Below are 15,573 nucleotides of genomic sequence, written 5' to 3'. Positions count from 1 at the left end.
TTATTTACTTCAAATAAACATATATTATGAAATATATCTTATATGTAATTATCATTTAAACTTATGTCCTTTTTAGTAATTTTTACATATAAAAAAGCACTTTTGACAACAACTATCTAAACACTCTCACTTTATCAGAATTATTTTTTAAAAAAGCTATTCTTTCAAATCTATTCTCTCCAGAATCTATTTTCAGAACTATTCTCCAAACCATGGTTTGAGGTTATCCAAACACCCCCTTAAATGATTTTGCGGTAAAAACAGCTTAATGTTGCCTTGAACAAAGTCAAGATCCTTGCGAAGAAGAGAAATCACATAGAAAGAATTATTTTCTATTTGGCTCTGATAATTATAATCGTCTGAATTTGTAATACTAAATAGTAAATACCAAATAATTTTATCAGAAAGAAAACGAGTAATTTTACCCCTTTCTTTGTTTGAACTAGCTTACTTTTTTTTCTGTTTGGTAATATAATTTTACTTGTTTTTGGCCTTATTAAGTATGAATGAAATGTCCGTTTTCATTGTAAAAATAATAAGTAAAAGAATTTTTTTTTGGGGGGAAAACTACATATCAATGAGATTAAGAAATAGACAACAAAAAGTGAGATAAAAAAATAAAATGTTTTGTATAAATTTAATTGTTCATGAATTTTATAAATTGAAAAATATTTACATTCAAGTTTAGCAAATCAAAAAATATATTTTACACACGACCACACAATTTTTTTACTTGATGTATGAATATTTTTCCAACCTTTTACGGCTAAATGATTTATTTTTGGATACGTGCTTGTCTTATCTTTTTCATATTTTATTTTATTTGTTTTTTAACAAACAAGAACAACGTGCGAAACAAGTTCACCCACAAAAGCGGCATACCATGACACAAATTTCCCAGAGAGGCCATCAGAGTTCCAACTCGGTAGAGAAGAATGAACCCTTACTGGGGATATGTTGAGGCATATATTAATTGAAGGTTCGTTATTCCTTTGTAGCTCTGGGAATCAATTCCCCTGCACAGCAGACTCCTTGGAATGTCCCAAAATATTCATCATCAATGTCCCAGTTGCACAAGTTTCCCTTCCAAAAAACTTCGTTGAAATTTGGAAGCAACCTGCTTTCCAGGCAAACACGTCAGAAAACAGAAGGAATGAAAAGGTAATCTTCTCTTTTTTATTCTCATATTCCTCTCTAAGCAGGAGTTTCTTCAGATTGAACATTACATCCTCAAGAAGCTAAGGACCCTCTTCGTCTTCATGCAAAACCCAACCCAGTTACTTGAACTAAAAGACAATCAATCTCAACAAGTCTGGGCTTTCTTCCTCCTCCATATTTCTGTTTCAAACGACTTCCTATTTATATTGCTAATCACCCAACAAATCAAATCCAAGTTAAAGGAAACAGGCAGAGAATAATGGAGGTCTCTTATTCAGCCAACGAGAACGCACCGGAAATTGTATTCTTTGATTTGGAAACTACAGTACCCAACAAAAGTGGACAACGTTTCTGGGTTCTGGAATTTGGTGCAATTGTGGTCAGCCCCCAAAAACTAGTCGAGCTCGAAAGTTATACGACTCTCATCAGACCCAAAGATCTATCGGTGGTCTCAGTGAAACCCAGAAGATGCGATGGCATAACACGCGCGGCCGTGAAAAATGCACCATATTTTGAGGAAGTTGCCGAAAAGATATTCAGTATTTTAAATGGAAGGGTGTGGGCAGGTCATAACATCCGAAGATTCGATTGTGTTCGTATCAAAGAGGCATTTGAAGATATCGGCAGGCCAGCACCAGTACCAGTTGGAATCATTGATTCGCTTGGGATCCTAACTGAGAAGTTTGGGAGAAGAGCTGGCAATATGAAGGTACGTAAGAAATAATGAGTTTCTATAAAGCCAAAGTTCTAGTACTTGATTCTCTACAACAATCTTAAATTTTGTTTACGGGTGTAGATGGCAACATTGGCTTCTTATTTTGGTCTCGGAGAGCAAAAGCACAGGTATGGATTTCTATGGTTATACAGCTTCTGTATCGCATTGGTTTAAGTGAAAATTATTGTATTGTTCTGGTCCTTATGTCCAATTCGGAGCAGAAGCCTGGATGACGTTCGCATGAACTTGGAGGTGCTCAAGCATTGTGCAACTGTATTGCTTCTGGTAATGAAATGCAGCTATTATCTGCACATTCTGCTAGTTTTAATTACCTTATAGCAGCGAATATTCTCGTGCCCTATGTAATGGCGACCGCGTGATGTCAGGAATCAAGTCTCCCAAGTACATCGCAGAGCAGATGGTATGGGACTTCTCATATTATGACGCGAAGCAGAACGAATGGAAAATCACCATGCAAAGAAGAAACAAGCAGGAAATCTCCCCCAACTTCTCTGGGATATCAGAGGGCAGTCCCCTATGCAAGGGGAAGTTTGCAAAAGGTTTTATTTATACAACTCTTTCTTTATGCACATATATACTAGCATTTTCGTCTCGATCGGGTGATAGAAGCTAGCCGTTAACAATGACGATGAAACTCAATGAAATGCAGATGACGGAAAGAGTGAAGGGCCTTCTGTGTAAAGCTCAAGGGAACCAGCCTCTGAACCATATTCTCAAGCATTCTCATTCACTGCTAAGGTGAGGCAGAATAATCAAGACGGAAACGCCGCGCCGCCGCTTGCGAGGAAAATCTTATTCTTTTCTACTTTAATTTGACAAGGTCCTTGTGGGGAAGAGAAGGCCACAAGTTTTGTTCAGTTTTTGTAGAAGGACAGGATGAGCATGCGGAAGAGGGGTTGTTCTATTCTTGATTCGTCCAAGGAACAAAGAACCACTGAAGTAACAATTTGAGACGCATTTGTGAATGGTCAAGACTCTCCAGAACGCTGAAAAGGAGACACAACCCGCAACTCGAATTTGTCTCTTTATATTGCATTCTACTTCTTCATTCAGATTCTTTAATTGTATGTCTTCATTTGTAAATAAATTCAATTTGTCCAACAATTAGACTCCCTTTGTGTTTTTACTCTATCGCAGAAACGAGTCAACGTGAATTCTCTGTTCCCCTCGTTCCCAAACATGATTGATTTATGACAATTTAAGTCTCACAAAAGAGCTGGGGTGAAGCCCGATATTTAGATCCATAATATAATCAAATATATCTTTTAATTACCATAGTTTTATCCCAATTTCATTCTATTCTAAATCCTAATTCCGTTTCAATTATATCTTGTAAGAGTATTTTAAGGCAACAGCTAGAGAAAGGGAAGATAAAGAGGAACACCCGAGTGCATAAATTTCATACGCATCTCAAGCAGTTCTGCTAGTAGGCACACATGACACGCCACTATAGTGCAAATACAAAGCCCCCATATAACTTATTCTCCACAACATACACACAAGATTATTAACTAATTAAGGGACTACTGCAAGTCCAAGTCGTCAAGGAGCTAAGCTCTTGTTCCGTTTGCCCCATACATATATCCTTAGACTGGATCCAGTTTACACCCGACAGCTTCCGCAACAGTCAAGAAGACCCTTCCACCGATTGTTCTGACGAAGTTAGCAGCCTTCAGCTTGTGAATCACTTGCCACCTGGGGTTGGCGATTGCTAACTGAGAGACTCCCTCAGAGTAGGTCAATAGATAGATTTGTTAGGAAGACGAAAAATTGCGACATATCACACCAAGTCATGTCCATCTTAACAATAATTACTGGGCCTTGCTCACCTGTTTCCCATGTGAAACCAAACTCTTGTGTAGTTCCTCTAGAGAAGCAATTCCTGACGTGTCGATGTTCATTAAATCTGCCATTATAGAACAATAATGAACCCATTATTTTAATGTTATCAAGAATAAGAAGCCATCCTTAGTGATGACAGGTCTTGCACTTTCCACTTATCAATGAAAAGGTCTTTTTTCAGCTCACAAGAAGGAAGTGAAACTTACTGGAGGCGTCGATGATTACGAGCTGAATTGTCCTTTTGGTGTCTCCCTCGTTCTCATTGGCTTCTTCTTCTTCTTCTTCGTCTGTGATCAGTTTCATGATCCTTTCAAACAAAATTGAGGAGCAGATCAATCAGGTACTGCTCATAATTAGATGTTCTTATAATATAATTTCATGACATGACCGTGGAAGCACTTGTTGCATGTGAAGATACCTTTCTGTAACGAAGTTGGCATTAGCAAAGCAAAGCAAGGCAGACTTGACACGTATTATTAAGACTCCAGCAGTCTTAACAGCCATAGGATACTGATGGACATCGCAGAACCAGTCTGTTTCAGGGAGTCTTCCGAGAGTTTCTGTGCCGGGTCGAATTGAGATCATTATTATATTTGTAAAGGATATCGCCACCTGTAAATTAAACTCAAATCAGCCCAATTTACTGTTTCATCCTTTTTTCAATCTTATACTTTCACTTGTTAAATAATTCACACCCCTGAACCAAGGCAGTTAATCAAATTTATCCAACGTAGTCAGTAGACAGGTTTTATTTAATTTTCTTTGAAGAAGATGAAAAGAATGAAAGCATGACATTTCTCACTCCATAACATTGGCATTACTGTTAGATAATTGGCTTTTTGTGATTCTAGCGTCCCGAGATTTGAGGAAATTCGAAGTGCAACCACTTTGCACTCTGCATCACACACACTAGCTGGTCAAAAATAAAATATTAGCTAGTGGAAGTCAGTCCAATAAAGGTGTGTGGTCTGGTCCATACCCTTTGCTACTTGCCAACTGCCATGCAAAGGACAAAAAAAAGGCCACTAAAGCGGAAACTAATTATTTATGATGGAGCACTTTTAAAAGGTGATGAGCTGGATGACGCCATCCTCCATAAGATGTAGTGACAAAGACTTCATATGCCATTGGTCGCTGTTGCAATATTAAATTGTTCTTAAGATTAATCGACCTAAATTAAACACCAACTCCTCTGTAGTTATTATTAAATATTTTATAACCCATTGTATTATTAGGCTCGATTATTTTGGGACCACAAAATAATAAAAAGTCAGGATTGCAGTCTGCAGAAGCGGTAATGAAGAATTATACTTACGGCCACCAGGAGGCCAATCTCGACGGAAGAGAAGAGGACCCCAAAGAAGGCTCCGGCGCAAGCAAGAAAATCAAGCTTATCAAGCTTCCATATTCTGTAAGCCTCATTGAAGTCTACGAGTCCTGGGAGAGCAGAAATGATGATTGAGGCAAGAATCGCCGTTGGAGTGAAATATAAGAGCTTCGTGAAGCATAGCAACGAGATAACCACCGTAATAGCCATCACGATGTTTGACCCTGCAGTTTCACATCCCGCCGCCACATTCACCGCCGTGCGCGAAAACGAACCTGCAAATTACCGTTTATTTACTTCCACTGCCTAATCCTTATTCAAAAGAAACAGTGGAGGAAAGAATTTCGATCACGAACCCATCTCGATCAAAGACAGATAGCTTACCAGTTGCAACGTAGCATGATGTGAAAGACCCTATAATGTTCATGAATCCGATGGACACCATTTCTTTGTTTCCATCAATGTGGTATCCTCTCATGGAAGCAAAAGATCGGCCGACTGAAACCGATTCCTGCGATCATTAAGATTAAAAGTGGCACGATTTTGAGTGGAAAATGTAGTGATAGGAACTTGAAACGAGGAATGAAGGGAGCTCTTACAGTGAGTGCAATAACAGAAGCAACCAGTCCGATTTTGGCGACTTCTCCAATATAGGGGCTGTTCAGCTCTAAAAGATGAACGGAACTTGGATTCAGCCCTCCTTTTACGTGTTTCACAATATTAACTCCATGTTTATCAGCTCGGGTGAGAAAAACAATGAGGGTTGATAGCACAACCGATGCGAGAGGGGAGATTGCTGGCAGCCAAAATAGTTTTCTGTTCCTTTTACCCTGCTCATATATATTTATTAGCCCCATCATTAGACTGATTCGAACAGAGGAGACAAGTTACCAAAACTAAAATATGCAGCCTATAAGTCATTTTGCGAAGAAATAGGTTGTGGGCTTATCAGTACTTCTACCACTCACCAGAAATCTGGATATGAGCATCAAAATGAGGAACGAGCATCCCAGCACAACATTGAGGTAATTCCACTGCAGCTGAAGAGAAACAAGGCATTAGAATACAGCGGCAAATTAGTTTGGTTTCTTCCTAAGATTTTTAAGGATTTATATCTTTGGATTAGAATATTATACTGATGGCATGGGCATTTGCCCCCATGCACACACAAGACTTCAACTGCATTAAGATGGCATTCAATAATCTTTTCCTTTGTTGCTATTTCAATGAAACTCGCGAAAAGAATACAATCACTAGGGTAGATGGTTTATGATAAGAATGTTTGACGAAGTTTTAAAAAAAAAAAATCTGTTGATTAATTTTGATATTTTGGCAAAAGATCTCACGTGATTTGCATGGCTTCATTGGCTGGAGTTTAACGTTTTGTTGTACAGTTGAGGAACTTCCTTTATTAAATATGGATTAAAAAAAGACCACTGAGTTGAAAATCTGATTAAACTTTACGAATAAGTGTCTTGTTTAAAAAATTTTCGCCAAACCAATAATTGTGCTAGTTTAATTGTACAATTTTATTCAAAATTTCAGACGCTCATAATTAAACTAAGTTCCTCCGGTTCTTAATATATAAGCTAATTGTTAAGTTGATCTTGATCTTAAATGTAAAACCTATTTCTCATATTTATCAATTTTTTTTAAATTATCCCTATCAATCCTCTCTCAACTATAATCAAGTCGGGGAGGGAGGAAGAATATCAAAGATGATTATGATGTTTTAAAAAAAACATGTCATACTTCTTATAATTAACTAACTTTTCTATCTTTTTTAATCTAATCAAATTAATTAAATAGGTCTTATATTAAAGATCGAATGAATACTAAAACTCAATGCAGGATTTAGAAAGAGATTTCAAAGGGTCAAACTTGGTTTATCCTAAGAGTTATAGCTTTTGCATGAGGGAAAAAAAAATAGTAGCGGAACCATCATCGTCATTATCTGATGTGGCCTAAAACATGTTTAAATCATTGTACAAGGAAAATGAAAAGATATATATACGTACAGGATGATCAAGAGATTCGCGAACAGACATGGTGACAGAGACGACGTCGGTTTTGTTGGTAAAGCGTTGGAACCCAAAAAGGCCCTTCAGCTGTTGAAGTCCAATAACAATGGCCGCTCCCGCTGTGAATCCTACTATAGCAGCATGCGACAGAAATTCCAGCAAGAACCCCAACCTATATATATATATATACATATATATATAAGCACGTATACATTTAAGCAATGTATTTACTTGTGTCTGAATCATGAGGTATATATCTCTTAAAAAATCCCACCTCAAGAGTCCGAAGGCAGCCTGGAATATGCCGGCAAATAAAGTGGCAGTCAGAACCAGCTTTGTGTAACCCAAAGGATCAGTGGAAGGGTCTATTAGTTTCTGAATCATTGACGACAACAACAATGAAACCACGGCCACCGGTCCAATTGCCACCTCCCTTGAACTTCCCATCATTGCATAGATAAGAGGCGGCACCGCACTGGTATCTAGTTGGTAATTTTATCCACCACATAGCATAAGCTTATCTCAATTACTTCTTCTAACAATTCTAGTTTCTTTCTTTTAAGGAAATCAACTTACAGAGGCCATATTCAGGATCCAGCCTCGCTAAAGTTGCATACCCAATGCCCTGCATTGAACAGACAATAAAAAGAAATGAGGTAATTATAATTTTTTGAGTTTAGTTACGTAAGGACAGGCTCCGGAGTACCTGCGGAATGCAGAGACTTGCAATAGTGAGACCTGCGAGTAAATCATTCCTGAAGCTTATGGCTGAATAGTTTCGACCCCAGCCAAGAACAGGAAACATGGCTTGCAGGAATGAAACCATAATTTTGGGTCCGGATTGGCTTCTGGGACCAGACGCCTTTCCTTGATACCGTGAAATGGTGTTGCTCACTGAGCCTGCAAGTTCATGCCACAGACTGGGAGGCTCAGGAGCATTGAGCACCCACTGAGACCATTCATTAGGTTCCTCAGCTTTCTTCTCAATGTCCACCACAACGACGTCCTCTATTTGGGCCGAAGAACCCATATTTGATTGAAGTGTTTGGGAGAACTTCGTCGCCTGCACGAAGGCCAAATTGCTCTATTCTACTCTAACATGGAAGTCGCTGTAATGAAGAGTCACTCAGAGGCTCATAGCTGCGATTCAATGGCACAAAGTGAGAACCAACAGGTACCATTTTATACATGCGGAAAAGCGATTGTTCCCAAGGTGAGTAGTTAGGCACAAGAAAAATCAGTAGATAAAAGGGGTGTTGGCATGCGGGCGAAAAGCTGGAAGGCACTTTCTTCCGAAACATGTCCACTAACTCGGTACACCAATTTGGCGACTAAAATAGATTCATCACAGAGGCCACTGTTCTGATCTTTTCTTGGGGCTATTGCTCCTTTACATTTGTTATTTAAACTGCTTCTCAAGATACCAACCAGCACGTAACGATCTATTTTTTATATCAAAATCTGTGGATTAATATTGTATATGCTAAATATGCCCTCTGGTTGTTCAAGTTGAAAGCTCCGCTAGAGACGGGGCAAGGTTATATGATTGAGAGGAGAGTCCAATGGAACTCGGGAAAAATGGCAACTTCAAGATTGCGTGCAAGATCATTGTACTGAATTGGAATCATCATAGCATTATCCTTTTCGTAGTACATAATTATGAGTCTTTCAAGTTCTCGGTAGTGCGTTTGTAAATAGCAATTTGCCCTTCGTGGACCTTTTCTCCTTCTGATGCTCAAGTGTCAAGGCCGGCATGATAATCGTATCGAGCGCATATTTATTATGCGGCCCTTTGTATTTTTGCAGAAATCTATACCAATAAAGTAGGATAGGATGCTTGTCTTTTTGCTTTCCTTGTAAAATTTGCCTAGTGGGGAAAGGGATACCTCCGTTTCCCTTTTCACTGAAAAAAGACAAAAAGAGTAGGCATAAATCATATAGATTATGACACAACATGTATATCAAGCTGTCTTGTAAACTATATTTTAAACGAAAATTCTGAAGTTCTATAAAATGGTACTCTCAAGTTAAAACTTCGATATTTAAATTGGTGAGATATGAAATTTGATAACCATCATAATTAGTGAAAGGCGATAATTTGCAATTTGCAATTTTGACAAAATCATGTGAAGTCAGTATAACTCTAGACCACAACACAACATTGGTTTTCTTAAAGACCTCAACTAGTTTTTAGGTCAAAAATGATTTTCTTTAATTAAAGCCCTCACCAGGCCCGGCAAGGGACTTTTTATCATGCTTTCTTATCTTTTCCCTCATCTTTCTTTTCTAACCCTCATATCATTATTTTAACAGTTGAGATTGTAGTCTTTTCAAATTATTATTAAAATATTAAATTATAAAAATAAATAAATGCTAAAATAAAATTTAATAAAATTTAATTTCAATAATTTATAAATGCAGTAAAAAGATTTTTTAAAAAATAAAATTTGAACTGTTAAATTATGTAAAACCAATCACTATAAGAAGAAGAATAAAGAGGATGGGAAGAGAAGAGATATCTCTCCCAGCCAGGCCTCCCAGTCAGAAACTGATGAACTGAATATTCATAAAAGACCGCCCCAATCCCAAATGATAACTGGAGCAGAAGATTATCTAACCAAATTATGGAAAAGTGAGAACACAAGGCTCCTAACCAGGAAGACGAGAGTAAACCATGATAAAGAGTGACCCCTTTAATCAAATCAAAAAGTCAAAGACTCAACGTCATCGGCCAAAAGATCTGCTGCAAACAAGAAGTGCTCTAACTAGCAGCAATAATAACAGAGCCCGCACATTCCTGCTCTCCATATCCATATGGGACCACCCTCAATTCTTGATCTATTTAGATGAACCACTACATTTCTTGCGAGGCATGCATTTTGCTTTTACCCCTCTCTTCTTCTCTTCCTCTTCTTCCTCTACCCTGTCATCGCTCCTGCACCGTAATCACCATTCTCAAATGTCATACTCTGAAAGAAAAATGAGAAATCAACATAGTATATAAAATATTGGGAATCCCACACCACCTTTCTTCGTTATAGGAATTGGACTTCTTGAGGACCGCATGGGTCTTGGACGCATCCCAGTGGGCCTTCATTGACTCAACGAGGCTGCCACTAAAATACTCTTTCTCCTCTGATTGGGAATTCCAGAACCTTGGATTCTCCGGCATGCATCTCATCATCTCGGTCTCCGACAGTTTCTCTGCACTCTTACGCACAGCCATCTTCTCCACAGTGTCGTTCTTCTTCACCATATTACTCATGCACGGTGCCTTCGCCACTGCTGAGCTTCCGCACGCTATCAATTGCAACAGCACCGAGTTACGACTCGCTGCTGAGCCCGATGTCCCTCCGTCCAATAATCTTCCAGAGTTGTCGTTCGCTTCGTTTTTATCGGGCGGAGTGGCCTTGGAGGTGGAGCTAATTCTCAACGACATGTCGTTCGCGATGACCTTTCTTGTTTCGTGGCGCCCCTCGAGTTCATCGGTGGATACACCTCTAGAGCAGCGAGGACGGGGCTTGGTGGTGGAGCTCGTATTGCTCGTTTTCTCGCCATCTTCGTACACTTCATCTCGCTGCTCTTCGTATTCTTCGGTCTCTCTTCTCGGGCTCGTCCGAAATGTCTTGCGCTTCAAGTTTAGATTAGACCCCTGATACAATACTTGCCTATCGCTCAACTGAGGCTGCTGAAATCTTTCTGCAAGCAGTAGTAACACATAATAGTAGGAGTAGTAAAAGAATGATGTAAACAATCTAGTTATTAATTGAGATATGTTAGGTTGTGTCGTGCGGAATGATGATCATGATAAGGAAGCCTCAAGAGGAGACTGACCAGAACAGCCTCGGAGGAGTTTAGATCCTTTGAGAACGTACTCGGCTGCATCAGTCGGATGTATAATATCGTTTACTCCCAAGTCGTACCACACGTAACCGCCCTTGTAGCTCCTTAAACAAACAAATTGAATTATCATACCCGGCAACATGTGTCCAAGTATAGCCAAGAGATCCGGGAAGAGCAAGAGTAATACCTCTTACAAGACCAGGAATATAGAGAAGGCATGCCACTTCCCCTGAGAGCTATGAGCCGATCCAACACATCTTTTGTCATAATACATATTGTAGTGTCAATAAATTGAACATGATCATCAAGACCTGTCAATATGTGGACCGAAGCATAAAATATAGATGCGCGTGACTTACGCCTCAAACGGAGAGGCTCGCCGGGAGCGAGGGTGACTTCCATGGAATGGGGATGCTCCAAAAGTCCATTACGTGAGAGGTAGTAAACAACTTGCACCTGTTTGAGGGGTTTGACCTGTTGGTGGTGCATGCCGCAGATTTTGGCACGCTCTGGGCTGGAGCGCCTACTTCTTCTCGAACCACCGTCCATTCCCCAACACCAGTTGTTCTTCCCCTGCCTCACTCTGTCCTCGGAGGGGATCCTGACTTCCTCTTTAAAGAAACAGAATGAAAAGGGGAGGGAAGAGAGATTGACTCACGTTCCCGTGAGAGACAATACAGTATTTGAAAAGAAGAGGAAGCATAAAAACAGGTTGGTGCCTATCATTTGCAAGGAAAGATGCTTATGCTTCATCAGAGACTAGGAAAACACAATGGGGCCTGGGGAAGGTCAGAGATAAAATTCACCTTCGCAGTAGAGAATAGAGAAACATGATATATGTTACTTCCTTTTATCTTTTCTTTTTTGTTGGAGAGGGCACAAGTCACGATCCCATGGATAAATGGTTGGCTCCGATGCCCAACAGAGCCAAGAATGACGGTGGTCATAGAAGACAGTAGGGGCCTAGAGGTGACTTGGTTGACATCGAGTTGGGGTAACAGAGGAATGGGTGAAGTGAAATGAGAAGGTGTTCACAGAGAGTGAGATTTGTTATGGTGGGGCCTGTGCAATCGAGAAGGGTTACTTACGTTGCACATGAAACAATAAAGCGAAAGAGAAGAGAGAGCCATGTGGGATGCAGTCATGCAGAGAGCAGTTACAGAGGCGGAATTGAATGCGGAGTTTAATTTAGTAATGAAGCTGCTCACTTGTCAGACCCCGTCCACTTCGAGTCTTCAACTCCCCTAGCTAGCACCTGCATCCCATCCCCTCTTCCCATTTTAGGATTGCGATTTTCTCGTTCTCATTAATTCCCTCCTTTTACAATTGTATTCTTTGTGACAGAGAAGACATCACGGCCAAGGGAGCACTCGAGTCCTTCTATGCCGTAGATTTTTGCAATATGTACTGATAGGCATGCCCATATTCATAAAGTTCTTTGGATATTAAAGTGCGCTCGATTTCGTCCTCAGATTGTGTGCCTGTTTACTTTAAAACTCCCCTCCATCATGTAGCTAATAATGCTATTTCTATGATATGTAAACCAAGATTAACGAAAAGTGATGAGTAGAATAATTCTGATGATTCTAAATTGGTTTGATTGTTAAATAGTTGATGTAGATGGTGCCACAGTGGCATCCATCCAGGGACGGGGCGTGAGTTAATAACTCACAACCCACAAGGGAACTATTTCTGCCTGGTTTGACATCAGTAGACATACAGAACAGGGATCTCAGTAAAAGTAACCTCTGTCATGGGAACGGAGACATAGTTCAACGATAAATTTATGCTTTATCTGGGGCTAAGTTCCTGGAACATTAACATAAAACATTACAAAAGACTATACCGATTACCATGTGACAAGTGTTTGATCCAAATATATGAAAGTTATTTTAATTATAAAAAATAAGAAAATGGCAGCGTAAGGGAAATTGATCGTGAGAGCGACTTGGATGTGCAAATTTCTTTTTCAATCTCCGAATCAAAATATGACTGTGCTGCATTATATGTTGTCAGTGAACAAGAGAAAAATTCCGGTGACATTGGGACGCCGTCTTCTGAGATGCACAGGCCAGGCTACCAAAAGCCATGGGATATGGACAGCTGACATGGATAATATCAAGATATATACTGCTTACTCATCTTGGTTTGTGTGGGAACTAACTAGTAAAGTTGAGAGAGACGGAGCTGAGTGTCAGTTTGGTGATTCAGAACTGCAGATTTCTGCAGCCATGTTTATCGCCAAATGCGAGTACATTATTAGTTCTAAAGTCCAAACAAATTTACTAGCAATCAAGGGGAGCGAGAAAGCCCCACCAACCTGATACTTTCTTTACCTTTTTCCCCTACTTTAGGCAGTTACTAATAAAAAGGACATGCATGTTTTTTTTTGGGTAACAGGACATGAATTTTTTATTTTCTAAACAGAAAATGATTGAATCCGTTTCAGGCCCAAAAAATGGATTGAATCCGTGGATACAAAGTGGGCCCAGATAAACATAGGGGGCTCGGTTTTGTTCTCAGAAAAACAAAGTTTGGCACCCCATCTCGCCCGAAATCGTACACAAAATTGCCGGCTCCCTGAGCCCACCGAGTTTTGGACCAGCTTTCTGGGCCCAATCTTTGGGGTGGGTTACTTGAGAACCTCGTCTGTTCAACTCTTCTGCTTCTGTTTTATGCGGAATTGTCGGCACCCCACGGCTTTCTTGTTTTTCCTTTGGGGTTGTCTTCGGCTTCTGGAGGATGCCTTTGAGAAAACAAACGCGCGCGCGCGCACAGAGAAAGAAATCCTGTTGACCAAAGTCCAAAGGTAACCACTTTCCTCCGCTTTTCCGGGGTTCAGTAGTTAAATACGTTGCCGCCTTGTGGCCAGGATAGGAATCGGAGAACATGGCATCAATATCAAATTATAAGATTTAATATAATACATTCTATGTACTTTATTGATTAAAAACAATACAACTTATTTTTTAAGTTACATGTAATGCATAAAGTGGATTATCTAGTTTAGTATGTAATATGTAATTGAAATTTATTAAATAAATATGAGATATTTTACTTTTCATGTTACCCAAATACCCCCAAGGTTTGGGAAATTCTTTTTTAGTCTATAGATTACTTAATCCAATGGTTTTCGGAAGTTCGTTATTCAATCCGATACGCTAAGTTTATTCCTTAAATTAACTTATCTGCCACTAATGAAAGCCAGTCAAATTCAGTGCCTATTTGAGATTATGATAGAAATTTTTTATAAACACGTTTCACGTAAGTCGAGATAAAACTCCTTTCACATATCTATCTCGTATTCTGTAAATCACCATTGAAAAGCTACTTATAAACTGTTCCAAATGAGCCGTCAATCTTCATCCTTAGGATGTTTGCTTTGGACAAATTCTTGGGGTCTATCATACTCCTGCTGACACTTTAGTGTGCTATGACAGTCATATTAAGTCTGATCGCAACTCTATTGATGTTCCCGACTATAAAGAGGCTTTGTTCATGTTAATATGTTCGGATCAATTGTCACATACTTTGCCTTTTTTAGAGTTGTTTGGATGTAATCAAAACCATGATTTTAAAAGTGTTTTTACAGTGCACGAAGTAAATATATAGAGGAGTTTGTCTTGTTTTACAGAAAAACGTTTTTGGGTGATTCTAAACATGCTCTTAGTTTAATTCAGGCCTGCACAGAGGCATAAAGAAAATAGAAATAGTTAACTTATTAAGGATGTTAAAATATTATACTCCTCCGCTCCTTAATATAAGATATAATTAATTGATTTGAGTAAATTAAGAATGCTAGTTAAATTAATTAATATAATATATTTTTTTTCTAAAACATCTAATTATCTTTCTTAGTTATCTCCCTCTCTTTTCTATTTGATTACCATTGAAATAATATCAATAGGGTTAATTACAAAAAAATAATAAATATATAAAATATATCTTACATATAAGACTGATATCAACTCTCAAATTAACTCTTATATTAAGGATAAGAGGATCAGTATCTTTTAAATCCACATTTATTAAAAGTGGGAAAGTGTATTAAATAAAAGTTGGGTCAGTTATTGGCTATTGCATTAAAAAGGTATAACAGAAAATATATTAAATGTTCTATATATTAATAAATTATATTTATTTTGAATTAAGTTGAGGTGGGAGAAATAAAACCTATATTATGGATAGGATCCATGTATGTATAAAGTGATTGGCAGTAATATTACAGGAATGAAAGTGTTCTTGAGAGAAATAAATGAATGTACGAACTGAGGAGATTGGAGGGCTCTACTTTGCCGACTTTCCTTCCCCCGACAACTCTTATCCATCCACAGTCGGCTAGGAAGCCAAATCTCTGGTGAGGAGGATATGTCATATACTGTAATTGTCGCGGCATTAAAACATAAACCCCACCAATAATTAATTACTTCCCCGTTCATATTTAATTATTTTTTTGCAAAATGAAAAAAACATAAATTAGGAAAAAATTATATATTATAAAATAATTGGTTTTTTTTTTAAATTTGCCCATCCCTTTAACAGCACGCTATTTTAAATCTCCGCTGGACTACCTCCATTCGATACCTTCCATCTAATCGGATTTTTTTTTTTTTAACCTTCGGTAGCCGGATATTATTGAAAACATG

At 38.7% G+C, this 15,573-nt stretch overlaps 3 protein-coding genes across 4 annotated transcripts; 1 reads left to right on the top strand and 2 right to left on the bottom strand.

The window, feature by feature from the left end:
- Positions 1-1,366: 1,366 nt before the first annotated feature.
- Positions 1,367-3,020, top strand: LOC114745076 (protein NEN4-like). The gene is made up of 5 exons (XM_028933214.1): positions 1,367-1,867; positions 1,955-2,001; positions 2,095-2,158; positions 2,260-2,433; positions 2,544-3,020. Exons 1-5 carry the CDS (start codon positions 1,418-1,420, stop codon positions 2,634-2,636), a joined length of 828 nt encoding a protein of 275 aa, XP_028789047.1. The 5' UTR covers positions 1,367-1,417; the 3' UTR covers positions 2,637-3,020.
- A 245-nt stretch (positions 3,021-3,265) lies between these two features.
- On the bottom strand, positions 3,266-8,446 carry LOC114745079 (sulfate transporter 2.1-like). Of its 2 annotated transcripts, none has more exons than XM_028933216.1 (12): positions 7,791-8,446; positions 7,661-7,709; positions 7,359-7,566; positions 7,082-7,256; positions 6,032-6,103; positions 5,663-5,893; positions 5,448-5,574; positions 5,052-5,338; positions 4,155-4,348; positions 3,943-4,043; positions 3,724-3,800; positions 3,266-3,621 (listed from the first exon to the last, which is right to left on the bottom strand). In XM_028933216.1, exons 1-12 carry the CDS (start codon positions 8,112-8,114, stop codon positions 3,481-3,483), a joined length of 1,986 nt encoding a protein of 661 aa, XP_028789049.1. In that variant the 5' UTR covers positions 8,115-8,446; the 3' UTR covers positions 3,266-3,480. The 2 variants fall into 2 exon arrangements, with proteins under 2 accessions (XP_028789049.1, XP_028789050.1); XM_028933217.1 differs by having other exon boundaries at positions 3,266-3,609; positions 7,791-8,443.
- A 1,173-nt stretch (positions 8,447-9,619) lies between these two features.
- Positions 9,620-11,458, bottom strand: LOC114745082 (protein UPSTREAM OF FLC-like). Its single transcript, XM_028933219.1, has 5 exons — positions 11,287-11,458; positions 11,115-11,184; positions 10,919-11,031; positions 10,111-10,783; positions 9,620-10,019 (listed from the first exon to the last, which is right to left on the bottom strand). The coding sequence occupies exons 1-5, from the start codon at positions 11,414-11,416 to the stop codon at positions 9,923-9,925; spliced, it is 1,083 nt and encodes a 360-aa protein (XP_028789052.1). The 5' UTR covers positions 11,417-11,458; the 3' UTR covers positions 9,620-9,922.
- Between the last annotated feature and the right edge of the window lie 4,115 nt (positions 11,459-15,573).

The sequence above is a fragment of the Neltuma alba genome, unplaced genomic scaffold (assembly GCF_004799145.2).
Source record: "Neltuma alba isolate B1F8T4 unplaced genomic scaffold, ASM479914v2 tig00004521_pilon, whole genome shotgun sequence".
NCBI classification, from domain to species: Eukaryota; Viridiplantae; Streptophyta; class Magnoliopsida; order Fabales; family Fabaceae; genus Neltuma; species Neltuma alba.
This window is presented reverse-complemented; position numbering and strand designations above follow the sequence as displayed.